Consider the following 27,185-nt stretch of genomic DNA (forward strand, 5'->3'; position numbering starts at 1 on the left):
CGGAAGATAAAGTGTTTATTGTGTTGTACCTTTTGACTATAGTTTTAAGATGTATTGTATAGTGACCAAGAATCCTTGGCTCTGTAAAGTTAATTCGTTTGAGCCTAATCAAATAAATCAATAAACAAGTTCCATAAAGTTCAAACAAGGTTCCGACAGAACTTTCTTCCCAAGCAACCAAAAGTTCCGCATTCAACAATAAAACCCACTTTCATGTTCCATAAAGTGCAAATAAAGTTCTAGTATTTCTGGCTACTTTAGAAGCTATTGAAAGCACACGAGGAACTTCAGGCTCCAAAAAGCACCGATGCGTACTCCTAGCAACTTGAAGTTCAAAAAAGTTCCAAAAAGCAGCCCCAAGCACTTCTTAGCAACTTCAGGCAAGGCTGAAAACATGGCCACTACAAAGTTCCGAACAAGTTCCCCGTGGAACTTCTTAGCAACTTTAAAGTAGTTTAAAAGTTCCCTACAGAACTTCTTAGAAACTTGAAAGTTTCTAAAAAGGTCCGTCATATTAGTAACAAATTTTAATGTACGTAAATATGAAATGATCAGTGGCTCAAATAAATCATAATTCTTATATTTTTGCAGTGCTTACACCAATTTCAAATACATCAAGGTATTGTGTTTCGTAATCAAGTCAGTCAGCCGGCACTGAAAACTCCAACAGTAGGCGAGACAACAGCTCACTTTAATATATCTCAGATGACCTAGTGGTTTGTGCTAAGACTCTCACGTAGAAGAGCTAGGTTTAGTTCTTCAAACAGCTCTAATACTTCTACTAAGGTTGATAAATCAATACACGTTCATACCAGCCTTAAGAAATAACTTTTATAAAGATCTGACCTTAGAATTAATTTTCATAAAAGTGCGAACTAAACATAAAATTGGTGCAGAAGACAAAAACCTTTTTTTAACTAATTTTCTAAAAGTTTCGTTCAAGTTCCACCAGAAGCTGCTAAGAATGCTCTTCAGGCCTGGGTTCAATCCCAGTCGGCGCCGCCGGGATGTTCTGAGGCATAACATCTCTGATCACGCCTTCCTTCGGATGGGAAGTAAAGCCGTTGGTCCCCGGTTCATGAGTTGATGGGTCGATAGATAGGGTCCAGGTGTGGGAGCTGCCTTCCTGGCACGTCGGTAGCATTGGTGCTCAGCACGGAAAACAAGATCGACGGAAAAAAACAAACCAAAGGAAAAAAAAATGGTACCGGAACTTTCAAGTTCTTATAACAACTTAAAAAAGCGGCTGCTTAGAATTCTATAGACCACCTTCAACCAAGCTGCTTAAGCCGCAAATAGCCTTTTATCAGAATTTTTGGCTACTTGGGGACCCTCTCTCCCACTGAAATTGACTTCCATTCCCATAGCGCCTATGGATGATGAAACCAGTTGCCGACTAAGCCCCAAGGGGAGTATCTTCTAGCACTGCGCACCAGTGCTGATAAAAATCGTTTCTTCTACACTCAACTTTGCCAAAAATGTAGACAACCTTAACAGATAGACCATCTACCGGCAGGTCTCAGGGCAAATGGCCGAATGACGAATGGCCGAATGATAAATGACTGAATGGCCGAATGGACGAGACTGGCCGAATGAACGAATTTCAATTTATCGGAACGATAATGAAATAAATCCCCTTCATCAACTTGGCAATTGCTGAAGATTCATTTGATTTTAATATTGCACAAATCGGCAATAAGATCTTAATAAATAAATAAAATGTATTTTAAAAAAGAGATTATAAACATGAGCTGTTCTTCCGAAATATTTTTTGTAGTGATTTTTAGCGCTTTTGAATTAATATTTTCTACAGAGATATATTTTTCATTTAAACATAAGCTGTTTTTTTCAAGTAACATTGTAGCGGATTTATTGACGCTGCAGTTATTCATGAGATTTTTTATCTTTAACCCTTTTGTGCGTGAAGATTTTTTTTTTTTTTTTGCTTTTTTCTACACCGTTTTATTCAAATTTGAGCTGGGTACCCAGGTACTTCATCACGCACATAACAGTTACAACTGAGATGATCACCCGTCTGGTTGAAAGTGGTAGAAATAGATGAATCTTCTTTTCTTCCTTAACATATAATTTAAGTGATTTTTGGCGCATCGGAAATTAATATTTTGTCAAAATACATTTTTTAATGATTTTTTAAGCTTTAGAATCTACATTTTTATAGAGATATTTCCTTTTTTTAAACATGAGCTATTCCTTCAAATTATATAATTAATTTCAAAAAATAATACAGAACTCCATATTGCATTGAAGGCCGTTCGAAAGAAAGTACGTAGTATCAAAACAAAAATTTGGAATTAAAGGGTTAATAGGACAGCACAGGAGCTATTCCTTCGAAATACAAAGATATATCATCCCGAACAATACCATTCGTCCATTCGTCCAGTCTCGTCCTTTCGGCCATTCGTACTTTCGTCCTTTCGGCCATTCTTCATTCGGCCATTTGTCATAAGACCACCACCTGCATGAATTTGAATTTTGACCTAAAAACATTCTTCTGATCAAGGCAACCTCTGAGTATCGTAGTCATCTTTTATTTTTGTTCATTCATGGCTGGATGTTCATTATCGCCTTTGTTGTTGTCAATATTAATATTCGTCTTCATCTTGGTGGGGATGATTTTGAGGATCAAATGCAAAATTATTGTTTTCATATTACACAAATATTGCGCTGTAGAACGTGTTGTGTGGTTTTTACAAACAGATCGATTGAATATTATTTTCTCATGCTGAATTGATGATAATATCGAATTTTAAGCTCAGAGGTCGACAGTATTCAAAATAAGTATTTGTATTTGTATATTTTTCTTTAGGATCGCTTCTGATTTTGAAAATGTTGGGTTAGATAATCAGTTAAGATATTTAAGACGAACGCAATTCATGTACACTGGGTTGAAGCGCTACTCCTTGCGTGTCACGGTAAATAAGAAAAACAGACACTGCTGCGTACTATTGGTCCTGAATCACACTTGTATCGAACACACTAATCCATGTCTCAACCCATTCTGTGTGGCTGACACTTCCATCCCTAACATTCACTTTTAGCAGCAAACTGCCGATCGCAATCAAAACACAAAGAACAGACGTCCAACTTCGGTCAGAAACATGTGTAAAGATAAGTGGGAACATCGCCGTTACGTGGCACTAGCATCTCCTGATTTTCTCTATAAATTTTCCACTTTCGACCAATTTGGCGGTAGTGTCGATACATTTTCTGGCGCTACCAGCACAGTATCTAGTGTAAATTGTGCAACGCCAGCGCCATCAGGTTGTCAAAGAGGGTTTTTAAGTGGGGAAGTCGCCGTTAGTGACGCTTAAGTCAAATAGGAATCTTTGTACTAGTTTTTAGAGAAATTTTGTTCGAGCCTCAACGTCTGTTCTCTGTGATCAAAGTGTCTATTTTTTTAAACGCACCGGACCCGTGCAAACAAATGCTACTCTCGCGTTAAGGTGATTTCTCGTGGCCAAATGGCCACCCCGTAGGCTATACATGCACTCAGTGATGGAAAAGTTCATCAAAGTTCCCTATGACTCGCGAACTTTTCCCTTGGTGAACTTCGTGAAATATCGCGAACTTTTCCAACACTGCATGCAGTTCCACTTCGAATTTTCAATTACACAAATTTCGGAAATTTATGCCCCATTACACCTGAAATTGCTACTTCACGTATGCTGCAGTGCAGCAAACGTGAAGTAACAGTTGCAATGTGGTACGTTTTTAGGAAGCTGATATTTGTGCACTTAAAGTTTCGAAGTGGCTACGAGAATAAGGATCTTACAGCGAAACACCTTAACTATCAAATAATATATTTCGAATAGAATGCACCAAAGCTAATTCAATTAAGTTATCGCGTGGAGTTCTGGAGCCTAAATGCCCCTAATTTGGGCCCATACATAAATTCGATAGCAACCAAAAATATCCATTAATAAAGTCCCAATGACGTGTTCATCTAAATAAAATTGATAAATAGCAGATTTTTAGCGATTGGACCCAATCTTAGATCCATAGGCCAACATTAGAGCCATTTCCCCTATATGTATAATAATGTAGCGTTAGCATTAAAACATTTTTAAATATAAATGCCAACATTCATCAGGATTTAGACATTTTAAAATAGAACCAATCGCTTTCATTCGCTTGTAAATATTACTTAAGGAGAATTCATTAATTACGTCACGCAAATTTAACACAAATATAACCCCCATATATTGTCACGATTTTTCGGCCAGCCGCTTAAATATTACCCTCACGTTATCGCAAACACGCATCCCCCTCCCTCAAACAAATTATTTCGTAGTTTCTTTGGAAATGAATATTATAAATTTATAACTTATTTCAGAATAATTTTTAAAAACTGGTTTAAATTCATTGAAGTATGTTTGTTCATGCTAAGCTTCAATCCTCTTCCTTTCTGAATGCATCGGTTTAAAAGCTGATATTCACTTTAGGATTCCATATATTACAGGGTGACCAGTAAACCAGGAAATCTGGAAAAAGACGGAAATTCGAATTTAGATGAAAAATCTGGCAAAATAAGATTCTCAACCTTGTAAAAATTGTGAGACTTTTTGACTGGACTAGATGTTCAGGATAAACCACTTAGAAGAACTTTTAAGTTCTTCTTTTAGGCAGTTTAGAGAAAATATCCCAAGGAGTTTTGGAAAGAACTTCTAGAGAGTTTTAACTAAAATTCGAGTACAATTATGTGAGTTCAGAGTAGAATTGTTAAGAAATCTTTGGAAAATTCCATGATGATTGTGAAGAGCATTTAAGGATTTACGAAAATTATCAAGAGATTCGAATTTTTAGTGGCATTTCCAAAGGAGTTCACAGAAGAAAACTAAGACCCTATTTTTTCGAGATTCTAGATCAGTGATGCTCAACACACGGTCCGTGGCATGATTTTATGCGGCCCGTGGACTACTTCTGAAATATCTCGTTGAACATTTCAAAAGGTCCTATCTGCTTTGATCGATTCTCTTCATCGACTGTCTCTTTCTATAAGCACGCCTACGCAAACATATTTCGTGCTCTTTTTGCCACACAGTTTGATAGCAGAAGTTATTGTCTTGCGCTTAGAACTTTGAACACAGCAAGGAATGCTTTTGAAATTGAGTTATTTACGAAAGAAATAGTCGATGAAGAGAATCGATGAATGCAGATAGGACATTTTGAAATGTTTATCTAGATATAAGCAATATCAAGGAAAAGTCATTAGGAAAACATTGCGTTGCATTATAGAAAAGGTTATATTAAATAAAATACAACAGATAGCACATTTTGCGGCCGTATATAGGGGAAATGACGGCTTCGGCATGACAGACTATTTTCGGCAACCCAAATTGAAACACTATTTTCACTGGATTTTCTTTCGAAAACACTTCGCTGAATACATGCAAACGATTCTTTATGCTTTCAGCTTCAATTTGACTATATTTTTACCAATGAGAAAAAGCAATCTAGCAGGGTTTTCTTGAAATGAAACACACGCACTACAATTTTTAGCTGATTTCGAGTTGCCGATAATAGAACAGCAGATTTACATGCAGTTCAAATGGAACGGTTGCCGAAGAAAAACTGGTTGCAGACAATACTCGCTCTCACTGGAGAAGATTGGAGCTTTGTAAAAGCGTTTCAAAACAGTTTTTGACAATTCTTTCGACTGAAATTGTTAGAGCAGCTGGCAGCAAAAGATTGTAAACAAACCAATACTGCATATGTGGCGTTCCATAGAGAAAAAGGCTATAGAAAGAAGGTCGCTGCTTAGGTTGCCGAGAATACGTAAATTCCCCTACTTGCTTTGATCAACAAGAACTCGTTTTTGATGCTGCTCGAACGCTTCATATGGAAAAGCTTGTTTTCATGCATTTCGACGAAACCATCGGTCAATGGACGAGTGCACCGATGAATTTGAGTTCACTCACTCGAGAAAAAGTGACAAAGCTGCGGGCAATGTTTACTAATAATGAATACTGCATGTTCATTATTCATTATTCATGAACATTTAGTGTTCATGATTAGTAAATACTGCCCGCAGCTTGTGTCACTTATTCTCGAGTGATCGGTGCACTCGTCCATGCTGAAATTATTATAGCTCTCGCTTTATTCACAAAAACATTTTATTCTCTTCTTCTCGTCGAGCTTCAAACCCTGCAGCGTACAATTATCGAACTAGGAGAGAATGCTTAATTTCCTCTCTTTTCTCATGTACATTGAAGATTCATGAGAGCCATAATGAACGGAACGCAGAATGATTCTCAAATTCTACTTTCCTACTTGCTACTTCCCATTTATCATTCACGCGCAGTGATGCCACATACACAGTTTATCTATTATCATACAGATTATGTTCAATATTTTGATACAGATATCTGTATATACAGATTACAGATTTTTAGAAAATAAACAGATTTTCCCAATAAGTGGAATATATTTTATTTATTTATTTCGATAAATAATCATTTCTTCTTTTTGAGCAGCTTGAATTCATTCAGCATCAAATCCAAACCGTATTTTTCACAAAATAAAACATTATTGTATTATCTTCAATAATTTTTAAGGTACTTAAGATGTTAAGATGTCCTGATTTCAGATCTCTCGTTGGGAGCAATAATAGATTCCCATTCTTATTGATTAATTAACCATGTCCCATGGTAACCGACAAAAATGGGGAAACAAGCCATTTTAGCAAACTTCCTCTAAGAGTCAACTGGAAATTTTGAAATTTGAATAGCGCCATATTAGAAAACAAAGAACAAATAAGGATTACAGAGTTTAAAAAAAAGCAATGGCCAGAAAAAGATTTTCATAATCTCAGACCAAAAACCAATTCTTGGGAAATGTGATTGTTACTTCATTTCAGTCGGAAGCAGATTTGTCGCTCACTATTGAAAGTTAATTTTTAGTAATTTCAGTATTGTAAATATTCAAATCTCGTTAAAAATTCATGATTGTAGGATTTTCTAGTTGGATTAATTCTTTAGAAAGCAAACTTTAGTATATTCTTAAGATTCAAAACTTTGAAGAAATTATATAGATTTTTTACAGATTTTTGTCAGCCAGATACAGATTACAAAGATTTTTTGTTATGAAAACACAGATTGAAACTTGAAAAAAATGTGGCAACACTGTTCATGCGTGCGCCAGTTCGGTGGTATACTTTTTTTTTTGCTCAGACATTTGTTCATCGCTCCCAAAGTGGCTGGCAAAAAACCAGTGATTGAAGATGAAGGACGAGTTTTCCAAGAAAAGTGGACTGAAATGTATTTTTTACTGCAATTAATCAAAAACCGGTATGTTTAATTTGCAATGAATCAGTGGCGGTTGCGAAGAAGTTCAATTTAAAACGCCATCACGATACAACATATGCTTCGAAAATGGACAAATTTCCTGGAAAATACCGTGAAGACAAGTGAACTTAAAGATTAACTGCGATGTCAGCAAAACATGAACAAACAAACTGAAAGTGAAATTCGCATTAAAGCCATCAGCTACATTGTTGCGGAAAAATAGCAAAACGTTCAAAATCTTTTACGGATGGTGAATTTGTGAAAGACTGTTTGGAAGCAGTATGTTCTGACCAAAATCGAGTTATTTCGCAAATTTCTCTATCGCGAGCTACAATTACTCGTAGAGTTGAAGAAATTACTGATGATATGAAAAATACGTTGAAGGGAAGAGCTGCAAATTTTGTCTATTTTTCGGTGGCATTGGACGAAAGTACGGACATTTCAGACACTGGCCAGCTGGTGGTTTTCGTTAGTGGTATTTCCAGAACATTTGAGGTCACCGAATATCATCGACTTCCCATAGTAATAAAATTCTATCTGTTGATGACTTGTTCCTTATAAAAACCAAATGCAATTTGAGCACAAGGAAAACATTGCAATTATGCAGTGTCCTCCGAGGAATGGACATCGAAGTCCCCTCTTATCTTCCCCAAAATTTAAAAGATAGGAACCAGAAGCTCAAGGAGTTCTTTTCTGTTACACATCTTCCATTTGAATTTGAGCAGACCAGTAAGGGGTCTTTTCCTAGAGTTTTGATGAAACTAGTCATATATTGTAACGGCGTGAAGGTTTTAATCGAGTATATTGAACATGAACGATTTCTATATAATACCGATGTATTCTATAAGCTCGGAGCATATGGGGGAGGAGGCTCATTTAAGATTACGTTATCTATCGTAGAAAAGGAGCGAAAAAGAGGGAATGGATCTAAAGATACAAGAATAAATAAGTTGTTTCTTCTTTCAGTAATATCCAGCATTCCGGAAAAAAACACCAATATTGTACAAGTTTGGTCGACACTTCTCGCGTTGGACAAATTGGAAGCAATTGTCGCAGGTGACCTAAAAAATCATCAATCTTTTGCTAGTTATTATGGGTCACAGTTCAACTTATCCTTGTCCATATTGCTGCACAAGTAAGTCCATGCTTTCTCAATAGCGCAAGGTTCCAAGAACGTTGGACTTGATAAACACAAGGTACGGAAAGTGGAAGACTGATGGTGCTGATGATAAACGAGCAAAGAATTTGTATAATTGCGTTCAAAAACCAATGTTGTGTGGAGCTCCTAATCAAAGAACTATTCTGCTTTGTCCACCACCCGTGCTCCATATCGTACTTGGGATCATAAACGCCATTTACAAAGGTGTTGAAGCTGTTAGTCCAACAACTGCTGAACAGTGGGTGTATCTAATTTCATGTCAACATCATAGCAAGTATGGCTTTACAGGTAGAAACTGCCACAAATTACTGGAGAAGATGACTTGGTTGAAATCTGATGGACCACGCAGTATTTTCAGAAATGTAAGGATTCAATTTAACTTTTCTCTTATTATCCTTAACTTAATTTAGCGACTGAGATTCAGCTATGCATCATCCGAGACTCAGTAATCAAATGTCACTTTTGCTGAGATCTCAGTCAAACTTGTTTTGCCGAGATTTGCACAACCGAGCTCGGTAGAAACCACTAAGTGTATAGGTACTTGACCGTTTTGCTGAGGTGTTCGAAACTTGCCTTTAAATAAACGCAAACAAACATTAGCGTAAAATTGTTACTTGAATACAATCGCGAATTATATTTAATCGAAATTCTACTTATCCTCCGATTTCTCTTCTTACCTCGGTTTCTCTACTCTTCTGTTTTGCATGTTTTCCACCGATATGCTGTCCCTTTTTTAATCAAAAGGGCTCTTACTACCAATGCCTTGGATATTCAAAAGCTACCATTGTAAAACCATGCTAAAAAGAACTTTAAAAAAATTTGCTCTAGACCGAATATTTCAATCGAGGTCACAAATGATCGGTAAAAACCTATTCTTATATGTGTGCAAATATCAGACTTGCCGATTTTTTTATGTTGAAGTTGTTCTATTATGATAATGATGATGGTGATGATGATGATGATGATGATGGCAAGGCGCCTGCACATAGTATTGGACTGTTCCTACTACATGACTTGATCAAGATTTAATTTCTTATCATACTTATCATACTCCTGTATGAAAGGCCAAAACCGGTGGGACGTACCCGTAAGTAGAGACATATATTATATTGATATATATTGTTTTAAATAATTGATTGAGCAAGAAGCACCTAGCTACATTTATGGCAATATTTGTAACAAGTGCAAATTACCTAAAATTCTAAAACTTCACAAGCTTGCACTTCTCAAGACATTGGCCTGAAAGAATAACAAGATTGAATTTCAGAAAGAGAAAGATTAAGACATTAGTTTAAAAACGTTGAGCTTGAAAGAAAACTTAAGATCTGAGCTTGAGAAAAACTTGAGATCTGTCTTGAAATTTGATGAACTTACAGGAAACAAATTCAATGGAATGTCGATAAGAATTGGGATAATTTAATGCTCATTTCAAAGAGAATTCTAAGGAAATTCTGGAAAGTATTCTTAAGGAATTTCGAGAAGACTAGAAAGTAATTCTGAAATGTAACTCAAAGGTTTTGTGAGGAATGCTTAAGTAAATTCAGTTCCGAAAAGTGTAACTTTTCGACACTCTTTGGAGTGCAAAAAATGTTGTAAGCAAATCGTTGCAAATTTCAATTTTAATTATCAACACTCTTTTTTTAGTTTGACTCGTGCTGAAATACATTCAAACTTGTTGCGTCAATAAATATTTCCAAGCTTAAAAGAAAATAAATGCAAAAGGGTACGTATCTCAACATTTTTAAAAAACTCTTGACTAAGGATTTATATAATCTACGATGGTGTCCATGACGATTAATCGACAACTTTCCCTTTCTTAGCCATATTAAATCTTCTAACTGATCTCCATTACCATCTGTTTCCATTCCAGGTGATCTATGTAAACCACTAAACTGCAAAAAGAAAGAGTTGTGTTTACTGGAGGATGCTTACACGGCCGTTTGCGTCTCGAAGAAGGAACTTCACAAGAACAAGTGAGTCTAATTGTTTTGTGACATATATTTATCTTTCTAAATTTAAGGGATCAAACATACCTCATATCCGGCAAAATACAACACAACTTAATGTTTATTTCAAATGTTACAATATTTTACTCTCACTCCGAACTGTTACAACAGTAAATTGAAATCCATTGCACTGCACACCGAGCACGCAACGCCCATTGAAATGCGCTATAACAGGAAACACATTTTCACCAATCAGTCATTGAACCGGTAATCAAGCAACAACTCATCAAAATCGGGCAATTCAACTTTCTTTGTACTCCGCCCTCAACCACCTACAAGTTCGTGCTCAAGCACAGTTCCCTTTCAAGTACCTTAGGCACCTAACTGCGTACGCTGTCAGTCAGTTGAAAACCCACTCGCCTGCCATCGTACCTTTTCTCTGCTGGGATAGGTACTCAAAGCTCAATAAAGTATGAATTATAGTGATTAAACCGGGCTCGCCAGCAAACAATCATGCTTCGCCTGTGTGAAAAGTAATGGTGTAGAAAAGTCCTCCAAAACTCTGCTCAGGTAGGGTAGAGCGCTACTTCGTCGTAATCGCTCATTTCCGTTCTATCGATCAGAAAAAATCAATAATATCAATGATTTAACCGTGCACAAATCAATAATCGGTTTGTTCCGATGCGCTAGTTCATTAGCTAGAACATCAACCCTGTTAGAGCGCATTGTATGAATATTTACGCTCATTGTTCTCAAAACAAAAGAAGCGCTCCTAGCAAATCCCCTTTTTCTACGTTTATCCGTAGGACGAAGAAAATCTAATGGAGTTTCAATACTTTAGGACGGAATTGAAACTCGTAGAACGAATTTAGAATCAAGAAGCAGTATTAGATTTTGAACAATATCTCAACAATTTGTGACTCCTTATCACGGTATTTACATATGGAAAGATGAATAAATTTAGAAGTCATCTTTGATAGAAATGTTCCATTTTTTGTTTAAACTCGTTCAGAAAAGAGATGTAAAGCGCGGGTTGTGCTTTTAGTAGGGCGGAAATTAGATCAAAAACCCTAAAAAAAATCCTTCCGCAAAAGTAGGAAGGGACTGTTCATAAGCTATGTTGATCATTTATGAAATGTTCTAGACGCCCCTTTCACCGCGTAGACAATCTGCCATATTAGTTTTCATTTGTATAAACCGTATAATGTGTCTACGTAGTTTATGAACAAACCGTAAGGTGAGTGGTACATGCTTGCTTCAGCTTACTAACCGGGTGAGTCGATCGTACTCAATTTCGTCTGATGCATTAGGTTGTCAAAATCTCAGCAAACGAGAAATGTCAGCCGTGTCGGAGCAAACGCTCTAAGAAACGGTGAAATTATTGTAAAACACCGGCCGAAATGTATAAAGGAAGTTAAATGAATCTGAAGCAGGTAATTTCCATTTTTTATCAAAACAAATTTAAAAAAAAAACAAGCTGCCCGGCTGAAAATATCACAGAGTGGTTTTGACTCACTCTGCGTGAGAACGTCGTTTGCTCAAAAGTGTGTAGAAGTCCACCTACTCACTTTTGAATAGCCATACGTCCCGCTGAAATGAGCATGTTCGACTGAATTTTGAGTTGTTGCGAGTTACCGTGCGGTTCCCAAAGTTGCGTTTTCAAAGCGCGAGTCATGTCAGTCAAGCAAGCCAGGCGGGTTCATTCAAATGAGAAAGTCGATGATTGTTCGAGTGAAAATTTACAAGGAAAACAACGCAGTTAGAATCGCGATGAAAAATATCGAACCCTTTCCACAGTAAGGAAAGAAAACGGTGCACACGCAGTGGTGTGGAAATGTTTAATCAACTAATCAAACTTTGATATTTTTTTTTTTCGGTTGGAGGAAGGGGAAAAAGGTTGGCCAAAGTGAAATTGGATGGTTTCATGGAGGTGCTTTGCTTTATGAATGATAAAAGTTTCGATCGGTTAGAGTACAGATTGCGTACTTTTGGTCACGGCTATAATTGAAAAATAGTGAGCTAATAAACTTGGTGTTCTTCAAGGTACATTCGCCGCTGCTGTTTATCACTGTCAGCCGTGTTTATCGAATCCGAAAGTCTAATTTTATGCGTTGGAAAGCTCTTAAATTAAAATAAATAAACGAAATTTAAGTCATGCTCCTTGTTAAGACGATCCCACTCAACAACCACTCGAATCCAATTTCCAGAAATACCTATCTCATCCCCGAATGACTTTACCTTCCCATTCGCGATCAAAGCTTCTGCCAACCAATGTTGCGACGTTGCACAGTGGTCCAGAATGGGAATTTAGCAGGAATAGTGATGCCAGAGCTTTTGCGTTTGGTGACTTTGGTGATATATTTGTGCTTGAAAAGTACCTTCTTTTGGTGGTTGTAAACATTAGGGCGTCAAAATATTTTTTATTTTTGAATATAAAGCATACAATCTTCAGCAAAGTTCTAGCTGAGATAATTTCAAGCAACTTTGTACTAGCACATTTTAATTAAATTTTTCGTTAGGATGGCCCTCTGAAAACCATATTTTGAAACTTTTGAGGCTTCTTACGACGCATGCTTTGCAAAAAAAAATTGTCTGTATTTTATACAGCAATTATTCTCAATTATACATATTTAAAAAGATGAATTAAGTAAAATTGATTTAATATATGTTTAAAAACTAACAAATGTCTAATAAACTTTGTATCATATATGCTATTCCCTTTCAAATGCAGGCTTAAAAATGAGTGTGTATTTGATAATGGATGAAATCACGTGTTCTTTACTTTATTCTGCAAAAAAATGTATTTCGTAAAAGTTTTTTAAAAATGGCTTTCGGGATGAATTTTAAACAAAAGATTAAGAGCTAAAAACTATATACTTATTCAAAATCGAAAAACTTCTCTAAAAAGGGAACGTTTAGAAACTAATAAAAAAAAACTTCAAGGGACAGCCCTATGGGATTGTACGCAATGGTGACGTAAGACTGCGTGGTCTTATATAATAAATCTTATTTTTCAACTGCAGCAGGCGCTTGTTTTTTGCGTAGGAATAGGAATTTCAGCGGGATTATCTCTGTTTATAATCTTTAGTATGACGCGCTTGACGTAGATGACCCACAGCGACTCACGAAGAGCTACTGATTCCGATCAATAGCGGTGCGCCTTCTTCCTCCTTTTATGGATGCTCGCTCATGTGGGCTGCATCTTGCTGCTAGCAGGCAGCCTATCGTTGTGTTCTGGAGAACAATGTTCAGCGCCACGCTTAAAAAGCACTGCTGCTGCTGATGATGATGTCGACGACCGGACACCACCACACACGGTGATTGGAACTGAATCCAACCTAGCTGCTTGCAGGGAGCCTTTCGTTGTATACCGGAGAACACCACCACTCACCACGCGGTGATTGAATTAACACCGTTTGGTGTTGACCAGATGGAATTCAACTTTGAAATCTGTGTTAGGGAAATCGCATTTCGCAGGTAATCGGTGATAATTTTAATTATTATAGCAACAGTTGCACATTCGTGCAATTTTCAATAGTAACATTTTGAAAAAAAAATGATGAATTCTTAAATTTTGCAGATGCGTAGGAATATTTCTGATCGATTGGTGGTAAAATGATTGAAAGTGGTCCAGGGGAAGCTGAGTTATTAACGTTCAAAATCTTTCATAATTTTGTTACATGTTCCATTTTTGGTTTTCACTAAGTGTACCCCCATATAGACATTAAAGACGTAGTCCTACGTCAACAAACTAATGTTTGCTCAGCAAAGTTACTTTAAATTAACTTAGCAGCTTTGCTGAACAACGTATGCCTTTATTTTAAAAAAAATAAGCAACTGATAATTTTTCAAAATCGATGAATTTAAGGGCCACCCTTAATGTTTACAACCACCAAAAGAAGAGATTTTCCAAGCATAAACACTTCACCAAAGATACCAAACGTCTTAATATTACAGCAAAAGATGCAGGACAATTATTCCGGCTAAATTTCCATTCTGGACCACTGTTGGTAAAAGTGAAGAAAATGGTGCTTGGAACAAGACAGAGCGGGCATGAAAATTAATTTAGCTGTTCTCCGAATTTCCACAACTGCTGCAGCCAACAAACCAGGTTAGGGAAAATTGTGCTTATTTTATTGGTTGCTCCCGTGTGTTCCCGGTATCTTCCTGCTTCCTATACACCTACATACGTATCAAACCTGTTTCCTGCTTTGCGCGAGAAGTGAAAATTCGCGAGCACCAGTAGTTTGCCTTGTGCACAGTAGCGGAAATTATTTCGCAAATTACGAAACCGTTGTTTACATTTTAATATGACACAAATGGCGACGACGACGGTGACGACGGCGATGAAAAAGCAAAGATGGTAAGGATAAGGTATTTGCTTTTCAATTTTCAACAATTGAAATTTGGTTGAAATTTAAATACTGTATTTAGGTAGTAACTTATGCCATGTTCAGACTGGGAAGCTATTACGATACTATTGATACTATTGAACCTGAATGCTCATTTATATAGTTTATCATGTTATTTAATTAATTAATTTAATTTGATAAAAATTGCACACAGATATGTGCTTACCAAAATTAAACCGATTATCGGATTTTCTTGAAATTTTCAGCGAATGAAAACTTACTAATGAGTTATGATTTACAAAATTTGTTGTATCCAATTTCGTCTCTCATCCCCCATCACTCCACCCATCATAATTTTAAACCGATTTCCCCAGTGTTTTTGTTGTTTTTACTCAAATTTTCTTCAACTCCAGCTCTGTTTTAAAAGTGTTTGGATGTTTGCGAAGTTCCGTCTTCATAATTGCCCAGAATTTTTCAACTAGGCGATGTTTTGGTGAATTTGGTGGGTTCATATCTTTTGGCACAAAATTGACCCCGTTGGCTCGGTACCACTCCAACACGTTTCGAGCGTAGTGGCTAGACCAGGCCAAAACAGAGTTGATCATTTGTGCTTCCTTATGAATGGCAAGAGACGCTTCTTAAGGCACACTTCCGTGTAAATCGCACCGTTGATTGTTCCGGAAGTGATGAAGGAAGCGTTTATTTCACCACATCCGCAAATCCCCTGCCAGATCAGGAACTTCTTTGCAACATCCTTCGGAACATCGAACTTTGATTTGGCAAGGAAATATTCTTGCCCAGGAAGTTGACAGAAGTCGGCCTTGACGTAAACTTCGTCATCCATCACGATGCAACACGATTTGGTGAGCAACTTCGTGTAAAGTTTCCGGGCGTCCACCTTGGCAACATGCAGCGTCTATCCAGCTGCATGTTGCCAAGGCAATTATCGACAGCCGTCTAGACTAGAGCTAATCGCAATTGCCTAAGACAAACTATTGCAAGCCCTTGGACCGGTTTACAACGGCTACAATTGGGTAGTTTCCGGTCTCCTGCCCTGCGTTGAAGTTGTGGTACTTCCCTTCCGGTGTCGGATCAACACTGCAGTCACCATCAAAGCGGCTGCCTACTTGGCAAAAACATCGGATAACGACCGGATCTATCTCCTCGAGGAGGGGAAGAGAGTCCTCCGTACAGCAGCCAACACCGACCTCCCCCAAATAGCCAAGAGCCACTGGCTGGGAGGAAAAAGTTGGCAATCGAGACCATTAAAAATCGAAAGCCGGATTAAGGACCAGTTTATGGCAGCAGACAACCCAGTGGCGCTCAGACATCGTTGCGGAGATGCTAAATTCCGGGTAACCCAGGCATGCACACCGTTGTACGGGCGCCACAAAGCTCAATTTTTTTGCGGCGCCGCCGGGATATTCTGAGGCATAAAATCTCTGATCACGCCTTCGTTCTACGATATCCACGGTCTTAAAAATATTGAGATTTTTGAACTAACATATGTACCCATTTGTAGGGTGTTTTTCGGAATCGGAGTGACGTCTTGAAGACGGAAATCGATGTCCGATGCCATCTTTTTTTCCTTGATTTGTTTTCCGTCGATCTTGCTTTCCGTGCTGAGCACCAATGCTACCGACGCCAGGGAGGCAGCTCCCACCGCTGAACCCCACCTATCGACCCATCAACTCATGTACCGGGGACCTACGGCTTTACTTGCCTTCGGAAAGCAGGCGTGATTAGAGATGTTATGCCTCAGAACATCCCGGCGGCGCCAACTGGGATTGAACCCAGGGCTGCTGGGGTGAGAGGTAATCACGCTTACCTCTACACAAATGCTTACCTCTACTGTCAAATACCCATCAAATATGGTTAGTGTTGGAATCGGGGTGAAATCTAGCATTGGCGTAGCTAGACAATTTATCTGGAGGGGGCCTGGCCCCCCTGGCTCCCCCATTAGCTACGCCAAAGAAGTCTAGAGATCGATATGCTACACCATTTTGAAATCAAAGATGGCGGCTTCTGGTTTCAGAAAAAGTGAGCAATACTGTCAAATACCCTTCAGTAAGCGATATAGCGGCGCCGGTGGTGTAGTGGTTAGCGTGATTGCCTCTCCCCCCGAAAGGACTCAGTTGAATGGCATGGTTTACACGTTCAGTTCGCGTTCAAGTCGACTTGATCAATTGACTTGCCCTGTCTAAACCCAGCTTAAAGGAAAACCAACCGATAGGTTTCATTATTGTAAACGAAAAAGCAAATATAGAGATGGTAACAAACCGTCATCAAGGCATGACTTATTTTTCAAGCCGAACCGTCAAACCCATTATAGTACTCAGTACGGAAAACATGATTGACGGAAAACAAATCATGGAAAAAAAATCAATATGCGAATTTTTGGAATCGAAGTCACGTCTTGCGATCGATATGCTACGCCATTTCGAAAACCAAGATGGCTTCTTCCAGTTTCAGAAAAGTGGGAAATACTGTCAAAGACCCGTCAATATGGAAATTTTTGAAAACGGGTGACGTCCACAGATCGGAAATCGATGTCCGACGCCATTTTGAAACCCACAAAGTTCGAAAAAGTAGTGTAAATTTCTGTTCAATTCGATGCACATGCTACCGACGTGGAGCGTCACATATCGTATAAGTTTACATTATAAATCATGTTAAGTTCTGCGACATTTCATGCAATGTTGTAAATATTGCATACAAAAGCCCATTATTGTAAACAACATTGCTTACAAGTTGCTCTTTTGCGTGAAATGAAATACAAGTTTACGTGAATGAATATCTACATCACAATTAAAATTCAGATATATTTTTTTCTGTGCATGATTGTGGCTTCCGCTTTCATACAAAGAACAATATGGGAATTTTCGGAACAAGGACGCCACGTAGATGTCAAAATCCGATGTCCAATTCCATCTTTCAACCCGAGATGGTGACTTCCGTTTTCAGAAACGTGGAAAATACTGTGAAATATCCATTATTAAGGGTATTTCCAACCCAGTGATGTACAGAAACCGTTGTCCGACGCCATTTTAAAATTCAACATGGCGGCTTTGGTTTCAGAAAAAAATGTGAAATGCTATCAAATACCCATCAATATGAGTACTTTGCAATCGGGGTGACGATGTTATCTTGACACCCAAGTTGGCGGTTTCTTGTTTAAGAAAAATTTGGCTCGAAATCTTTGGTGACGAACCTGCTAAATAGCAATTTGCAACATGGCAACACTAGTACCAACACTAGACGCTGGATCTCCGACACACGATTGGCGATGAGCTTCTTCCATCGAGCAGGTTTGGAACGAATCTGGCAAAGCACTATCATGGAGTCTGTCCAGAAGAAGGGCTTTGTCTTCAGGCTTATGCTCAAGCTGACCTTGTCGTACAGATGAGCCAAAAGAGCTCTAACAACGGCAGGGTGAGCAGAACCGAGTTCTTCGACTTTCCGCTAGGTGCCACTCTCGATTTGGCACACAGTAGTCTGACGGAGATACTTCCGTCGATAGATACGGTCCGCAAGTATTTAGACGCAGGCACCGTATGCGCGTTCAGATCTGTCGCAGAATCCGTGTATCTCGACGAGGATCTCGTACGAACGCGGCCCATCGTGGAATGAATATCAGTGGCAAGTCGATTAAGCTGTCGCGCCATTCCCGCCAATATTGCTGTTGCTTGGGTGTCAGTTGTTCGTCCCACGAAGTAGTAGTCTGCCAAAGTGATTGTACGAAGATTTTGGCCAGAACTACGACAGGACCGAGCAATCCAAGAGGAAGAAACAGTTTGGCAAGATCAGAGGCTACGACACGGCGAGTAATTACAGTTTGAGTTGACCATTCGGGAACTGCGTAGCTGTACGTGTCCGTGGAGGGCTGCCATTGGATTCCGAGAGTTTTGATCGAAGTAGAGGGTGAATCCAGGGCTAACACTGATCGTTCGTCACGCAGTTCAATGGGCATTTTCGAGAGGACTTCAGTTGAATTTGATGCCCACTTGCGAAGGTTGAAACCGGCGGACTTCAGAAGCGCCAGTAATTGCTTGCAGAGTTCTTCTCCTTCTTCTTCGTCGTAGACACCTGTCAGCATATCTTCCACATAAAAATCTTTAGCCAACGTAAGCGACGTCAGTGGAAAATCTTCAGCAGCTTGTTTATACAGCTCTTTCAGGCATCGAGTAGCCAAAAACGGGGCTGACGCAGTACCATAGGTGACTGTCATGAGTTCGTAGGTGCGTATCACTTCTGATAACGATCTGCGCCAGAGGATACGCTGGAGTGGGTAGTCCAAAAGATGCATGAGAAGCTGACGGTACATCTTTTCGATATCTGCAATTAGGGCAATACGATTCATACGAAAGCGAAGGTGTATGGTTAAGATGTCATCCTGGACAACTGGTCCAACCATCAGTGCCTGGTTCAGCGAAACTCCACTGATTTGATGTCGAATACGACGCGTAGTTTTGTGGTTGTGCTGTCCGCTTTCTCAACTCCGTGATGTGGTAGGTAGTAGGACGGTACAGCAGGTGAACATGTGGAATCGTTGACATCTCGCATGTGACTCAGCTGAAGATACTCATCGATAAAGTTGGTGTAGGCTTGCTTCAGCGGGAGATTTGCATCGAGACGACGTTCTTAGGTGACAAATCTTCTAGTGGCAATCTGCTTCGAATCTCCGAGTTGGGACAGAATAGATGTATGCTTGGGAAGGGGGACTACGAACCGCCCCGAATCATCCCGGTATGTGTTTGCGACAAAATGTTCTTCACATGCGACTTCCTCCGCAGACTGGGTACTTGCTGACCAACGTGACTCGACTTCCCAGAAACGAGTGATTAGTGAATCGAGAGACTGGTCACTGCATTCGTGGGTTACCTTCGGAGTTAAGTCGCACTGTCCGGAACCTATTTTGCCTGACGCTACCCAACCGAAGACGGTGTTTTGGAGGATCGGCTTTTCAGGACCCAGCTTCGCGAATCCATCTAGCAGCAAGTCGTAGTATAGTTCCATGCCGAGGAGTATATCGATAGAGCTCGGCACAAAGAACTTCGGGTCTGCTAGGACAAAGTTTGGTGGAAGTTGCAATGTAGAGGTATCAAGAGTTCTAGTGGAAAGATCTTGGGTGATATTTTTCAAGATGTGAAACGATTGAACAGCCTTGAAGTCCATACAGTGAAACCCCATCTGAACGTGAACAGCGTAAGACGAAACCATTACAGAGTTGCCAATCTCCTGATGACAGTGGTAGCGGCGCAACTTCAGTCGAAGCGAACACTTTGATGATTGCCGTCTGCAGCAGCACAGTAGCAGGAACAGAAGGAGTTCCGACGACGTTGGTGGACACAAGGCTAGTGGCAGAGGGCTGTTGGGATCCAGACGATGACGACGACGATGGCGAGTGAGTTTGCGAGAAAGACTGATTCGGAGGATTTTCCGGGTGGACCGGAAATGAACGTGGAGCGTTTGGGTTAGTAGGAGTAGATGGATGATCAATCGATGGTTGATGGAGCATAGTGTGATGCCTTTGGTGACACTTGTCTACTCGGCATGTACCAGATGAACATTTGCGAACCATGTGCACCGGCGATAAACAATTAATGCACAAGTTCTTTTTCTTCACAAGATCGAAGCGTTGCTTAACTGACAACCCTTGGAAGAATTCGCATTTGAATGGAGACTGGGCGGACTTCGAGCAAAACGGACACGAGCTGGTCTCTGGACTGGTGATGGTGTAGACGGCGTTCGATTTCAGCGGGCGATGCTGCTCCGGTTTGTGACGAATACGATTTGGAGAACGTATAAGTGACCACGCAAAAAGATCATAAGATCGTGGTATTCTGGAACTTCTGTTGAACGGTAGAATGACTCCCACTGTTCGAGGGTTGACGGATCTAGACGACAGCAGACCATGTGAGCCAGAAGTACACTCCAGTTCTCCGTTAAGAATCCCATTTTGTCAATCATCTTCAGGTTTCGCTCGAACTCATCGACCAACCGCGTCAACGATTCATACGATTCCCGTTTCATGGGCTCGATCGAAAACAGAGCGTCCATGTATGTCTTGAAGATAAGCTTCTTATTCTCAAACCTATTTTCAAGCAGCTGCCAGGCGACAGGATAATTGGCAGCTGTAAGCTCTATAGCTTCGATCACCTTCCTCGCGTCTTTCGTCAGGGACGCCATAAGGTAGGACAATTTATCGAATTGCGACAAATCAGCATTGGAGTCGATAGGCGATTCGAATGAATCGCGAAAAGTGATCCATTCCGAAATGGTGCCATCAAAACTTGGCAGTTTCACATTAGGCAGATTGACCCGCGACTGAATAGGTGTATGTTGGTTGAGGTTAGGTTGGGAACACGATGCATGCTTTTTATTTTCGTTAACCAAGAAGCATATCTATAGTAAACTATGATAATAATTTATCAATTACTTTAAATAAAAACAAATTTCAACAATTGAGTGAAAAGTAATTAACAAATGAGCAGTTGGTGTGTACAACTGTGTATGCCAAGCATGATGGGGACCATCCTCTTACCCCAACAAAGGTTTGAACTGGACGATTTATCTTTAAGATAATCAAATATGACATTTTAACCAGGTTAGCAAACAAAATCGAACTGGTAGAATAGAATTCCTCATATCAATATGGTGGAAATTGAAAACCAAATACCCATTTTAGTATATTCCATATGTAAACATCAGAACTCAAAAGCTCGACTGTAATTCTTCTAGCAATAACATGCAACCATCAAGCAAAGTTCTTGACTTCCCCACAAACGCAAATCAACTTGAACTGAAACGTAATCACGTTTCACGCTCTCATAAATCTGTGGAATTATTTTATGAAGTACACTCCGCTTTCGCTTACAAACACTAACATCCCCCTTTTTGCCCCATAAGGCAGGTTGATTCATAACAGAAAAGAGCTCAACCATACGAACAATCACAGTTCACCTAGCTGAACTTGATGGAAAACTTTCACCCTCGCACCCTGGAGGTAAAACTATTAAGGTTGATGGGTTGACGTCGTCCTCGCTCCTCGTCGTCGCCATCGGGGCAGCGTCGTTTCGGTTTAAAAAGTTTCAATTCTCTTTGGTGCTGCTCCGGACGGCTTCAATGGCAAAATCATTGCATGAGAATGGCATTCAAGGATAACATCATCTTAATTGTTCGCATTACAAGCTCCGGCTGTCAGACTCCTTCCACTCACCTTCAACCACCCGGTTTCAATGGGACTCTTGCACTGACGGCGACGACGACGACGACGACGAAGATCTCCGGGTGAGACGCGTTCCAGTTTCGGAAGTTCTGTTCGGTAATGAGAAGCAGACTTTTGGTAGGAGTTTAAAGAGCACTCCTGAGGATTAAAAGTTTTGCTTGATGAGCTTTGCTGGAAAATTAAATTACATGCTTGTTGAAATCTTTTTGCTACTTACTGCGTTGATGATTGTGGAAATCTTGATATGTAAGCTTTTTGCTTCTTGGAAACAGTGTTCAAAAGTAGGTACACCTTTAATCGATGTTGTTCATCATCCTAACCCACAAACACGGTTACCATAATTAGCTATGAAAACATTAACCACCATCAACAATCAACCCACAACACGATCAATCGTCTGGTCCCCAAAATCCGTTTACCGGATCACAGGACGGTCGTCGTGAGCTGAAAGCCAACAGCTCAACCCATTGACCGCAAAAACATAATCCACAGCATCCCATTGCGGTATGTTCATATTTACCAGCTTTTGCTCCAACTCGTGTCTCCCCTCAATCCCAACCGCACAGCACGAAACAGGAGGAAAAACCATTCAGACATCTCTATTTCCGGTTCCGTAGTTTTACCGCAACAACAACACCATCCGGGCGAGAAAAACACCCCTCCAACCCACCCACCAACAAACTAGCTTATTTCGCCGAAGACAAAAGAAAAATGCAAAAAACGCTTTCCATCGATCTGACTTGTTGGGTTGAAGAATTTTACTGTAAGAAAAGTACGCGGCATTCGGCACAATAAAATGGTAGTGTTGGCCGATTTCATTCACTTTTTTTTTCTCCTTTTGCGCCAGTGCCAATTGTTTGGTGCCCATCGAGCGTGGATGCCAAATGGGAAGAAAACTGGCTGCCAACTAGTGAACAATAGGCCATTCACACCACTCACCGAGATTTCAACGGTTCCGAAAAAAACAAGGCTATAAACTTTGATGGCGAAAACGAAGGAAAAACGGTGCGAATTGGTTTCGCTAAGTTTAGAAAGGGTAAACCGTTCTATTATGGCCCCTTTACCACTTACTTTTAAAGGAAGTTTATTTTAAAATTGAAGTGATTTTCTTGGTTCGGGATATCATCGTCTGCATCAGATTCTAGAAAAAAAAGTAATGAAACCTGCCAAATAAACTGAAGGCTCAAAATTTTGGCGAGCAACATTTGTTTTAGATGCAGTATTTACTGAATAAGTGAATTTATCGCTGTTCAAATCTAATACCTTTCATACGTGCAATCAAATCGAATGCATTTAGTAGGATGCGAGCAATCCTACTATAGACCAAAGACTACCACTCGTAATGCAGATAAAATTATTTTATGTCCACTCATTTCAAAAACTATTAATCAAAGGCTACGAATGGCTTATTAAACTCCTAGGGGTGCATAATAGGCCAATATAATCTACTTTGTTCTACTGTACGCGGTGTTCCTCGGTTCAATGCGTTGCTGATAATGTCATGGTATATAGTTCTAAGATATCATCATCAGCGGCACGGTGCTTTTAGACCCACTTATATTTGATTCAGAGGACCTTCTGATAGCCTTGGCCACTTACCAGTGACGAATCGCTCTTTTGGGGTTTTCCCATTTCTTTTTATTATAGAATTCTAGCGTAAAATTCAGGTGAATTTTCAGTGAGAAGTTACCTTCGAGGACACATTGAAATAGTAAAGATCACCCAAGCTTTCTTTAATAAGAAAAGTTTCTCTGTTCGAGATTTGGCCAAAAAACTGAGACCATTGAAGAGTAACGTCCAAAAAACGTTCAAGAAGCAGAAGAAGCCCAAACGGAGTCAGAAACAAGTCGCGTGACTCCGATGAAAAATAAGTCAAACTTTACTACAAGACTCTTTCGGGAGACCAATACTACACAGTCCGTGAAGGTCAGGAAGTTGACGATGCCGATAAGTAAATGTTTACCGAAAAATTTGGTAAGAAGGCCATGGTTTATCGGAAAGCGATATGTGAATGTGGCAAGATGTCAAAGCCATTAGTGACGAAGGAGACGATGAACACTGAAATTTACGTTCGGGAGGGTTTGGATCGGCGTCTGCGGTCCACGATCCGTCAACATGATAGCCCAGTACTATTTTGGCCCGATTTGGTATTCAATGCACTACTCGAAAGACACGGTAGCTTGGTACAAAGCAAACCAAAACCAAACGTGCCGGAAGAGATGAATTCTCCGAATTGTCCGGAGGCCCGGTCAATCGAAACTTTTTGGCCCCTTTCCAAGGAATATCTACGGAAACACTTTAAGGCAGCAAATTCAATCGAAGAATTTGAAAAAGACTGGACAAAAGTGGCCAAAATTATCGCCAAGGAATCTGTGCTGAAGCTTATGGGCAGCGTCAGATCAAAAGTTCGCTCCTTAGCATACGAACTGCGGATAATTTTCATCCAATTGACTGCGGATAATTTTCATCCAATTGAAGCATACTATAGAGAACACATATATGAAAAAAATGAGTTCATTAACATAACGTTGTTTTATTCCGACAATAAACTGTGCTTATACTTTCTGGGACACCCTGCACTATCTTTTGGAGAACCTACAAAACATTCATGACCATAACCTAATTTAACGTTTGACCGGTTTTGAGATGAAATTAATTTTTGGCGTTGTGAGTGTGAGTGCGTGAAAATGAATGAAAATCTCAAGCGTGAAATAAGTTTGCAAATTCGCACGTGAGTTTATCCACTCGGGAGTGCTCAATGAAATAACTTTGAGAATGATTTTTCGAACACTGAGCCTGAGTGTCCTTTGCTGTACATAGTAGTCGTCTCCATTCTACACAGCAAAAAATGTATTTTAATATTATATAAAAGAGGATGCACTTCAATTATGTCGAAAATCTCATGTAATTTTTATGGCCACAAAAATAAACAAATGCAGTAAAAGCAGCGTTATGTGAGTTCATGCACTGTACTAATGATAATTTTGACCTTTTTGGCAAGTAATATTACACCATATTTTCGACACGATTGAAGTGCATCCACTTTGATGTGATATCAAAATTATTTTTTTGCTGTGTACTCGATCCCAGGCTGCACGTCGACAGCCACGCTGTCTCCGAAGGCTCCTTAGGCTCAGTTTCATGCAATACTGCCACAATTGGGTTGTTTAGTGGTATTGAGTTAAATACATATTCGTAATCTGCATTAAAAATGGAACCGAAATTCAAAAAATCATCAATTTTGGTGAACTGGATCTATTTAAACTCAGTACGATTACTTTAGCAAAAATCACCAACTCGGTCGGACGGATGTTTCCTACCCGTAACTTTCCGGGAAATTACCAAAATTCACATTTCCTGTTTCCTCAAACTGGTGCGACTACCCGGGGAAAAGTTTTTTTTTTTGTTCAGATGTCTTGCTAAACATAGACGATGACTCCCGGGAAATTAACTTTTTAAATAACTTGGGGAAGTTAGAACGATAGTTCCGGGATGAGTCGAAAGCAATTTCTGGGAAAAAAGAAACTTTCACAGGAATTAATATGGACTCTTAACCTTTTAGCGGGCGTTTAAAAAAAAGTAGCGGTGAGTACACGGCAAATAATTCCAGTTATAGCTCTTTAACTATACCAAATAGAAAGATGCAGTTTGCATGTGGCACTGGCTAGTTTGGTTCAGAAGTAATTCACTAGTTGGCGCCAACCTTCTTCTATCTAACTCAAGATCAAGATCGGATAGAATTTTCATGTTTTAAGCAAATACAGATACACGTATGTAGTATCTAATATAGTTGGGGCCCAAGTAACACAAATTCAACCAAAATCAGTCATACAAAGGTTATAAAAACTGTTATATAACATGTGTGTTGCTTGGGGAATTGACTCTGTGTCAAGGAAAACTCGACTTTGGACTCAAGCTTTTTGCTATGTACTAATGAATGTCGCTGGAATTAATGCTCAAGTTATTTATATGGAATCTTTCAAGACAGAATGCATTACACTCAGGATTTTCTTAAAACATCTAGCGTTGGGTCTGATGAAGGAACACCTCCAGGTACGATCGAAAATCACAACCCTGCAACGTGAAATTATCTAAACGTTGAAGCAGAGGTATACGCTCGTGATAAGAGAAGATGCAAGCACTGCAAAAACTCATCAACCGCGATCCGTTTGCAGAAGCACCCAACAATAGTGTCAAAATGTGAATATGACTGATTGCACTCGAGATTTTATTCCAAGGCTAATGGCATTTTCATAATGCCAATATGGCGACAGAGGATTTATGAAAAGAAATTTCATTTTCGGCGATAAACCAGATTCCTCTGCACCATGTATTTATTTACAAAGCGATGAATTAACATTTTTGGGCTCGTAAAACTAGAGGGGGTGGAGGAGGAATGTTTTGCCACTTTGGTGCCAGTATTGTCCATTCACAAGTTCTATAAGGTCCACTGCTAGGGTAGTTTTAATCAATGGTCTAGGATCGCGTAACAGAATGTCGGATAAGCGAGTCTAAGAAAGTCTTCAATGCTGACTGTTGAATTGTTGTGACCATCCACGACTGTAAATCTGATAAGAGACGCAAGTTGGCGTAGGTATCATCCGCCGACTCCAGATAATTATATAAAGGGTGTCCACGATGAAATTGCCACACTATGAAATTGCTCTAACTTTTTAACCGTTGGGTAGAATTTAATGAAAATTTGGGTGGATTTAGTTCATAGTGCATTATTTACATCCTGCAAGTTTTAAAGTCCTGTGATCAAAACTCGCGGAAATGGAGTCGAAAGAACAGCTCGTGCGTGATAAAATCTTGCGCATTCATCACGAGAACAAGGATCTCTCGCATCGTTCCATCGCTAAAACGTTGGGAATCGCGAATTCCACGGTGTCGCGAGTGATTAAGCGGTTCGAGGAACGGTTGACCGCCGATCGGAAGCCCAGAAGTGAAGGAAAAAGTATTCCGTACAACACCAAAAATCACAACCGCGTAGTTGGGGCCTTCAACCGAAATCCGAACGCCTCCGTTAGGGATGTGGCTAAGAAGCTGCACCTAAGCCGAAGTTTTGTCCAGAAGGCCAAAACTAAGGCTGGGCTTCGAACGTTCAAGGTACAAAAGGCCCCTAATCGCGACGAGAAGCAGAACAAGTCCGCCAAAACCCGTGCCAGGAAGTTGTACCTCAACATGCTGACGAAA

At 39.7% G+C, this 27,185-nt stretch overlaps 1 protein-coding gene across 1 annotated transcript in view; it reads left to right on the plus strand.

Annotated features, from left to right (window-relative positions):
• The window catches only part of Cow (Proteoglycan Cow), a 711,953-nt gene that overhangs the window by 525,851 nt on the left and 158,917 nt on the right, over positions 1-27,185 (plus strand). Inside the window, exon 3 of the mRNA XM_065232724.1 lies at positions 10,334-10,436. Coding sequence (XP_065088796.1) covers positions 10,334-10,436 — 103 coding nt within the window. The remainder of the gene's footprint in view (positions 1-10,333; positions 10,437-27,185) is intronic.

The sequence above is a fragment of the Ochlerotatus camptorhynchus genome, unplaced genomic scaffold (assembly GCF_037179485.1).
Source record: "Ochlerotatus camptorhynchus isolate MF236.1 unplaced genomic scaffold, CSIRO-AGI_Acam_v1.1 ptg000371l, whole genome shotgun sequence".
NCBI classification, from domain to species: Eukaryota; Metazoa; Arthropoda; class Insecta; order Diptera; family Culicidae; genus Ochlerotatus; species Ochlerotatus camptorhynchus.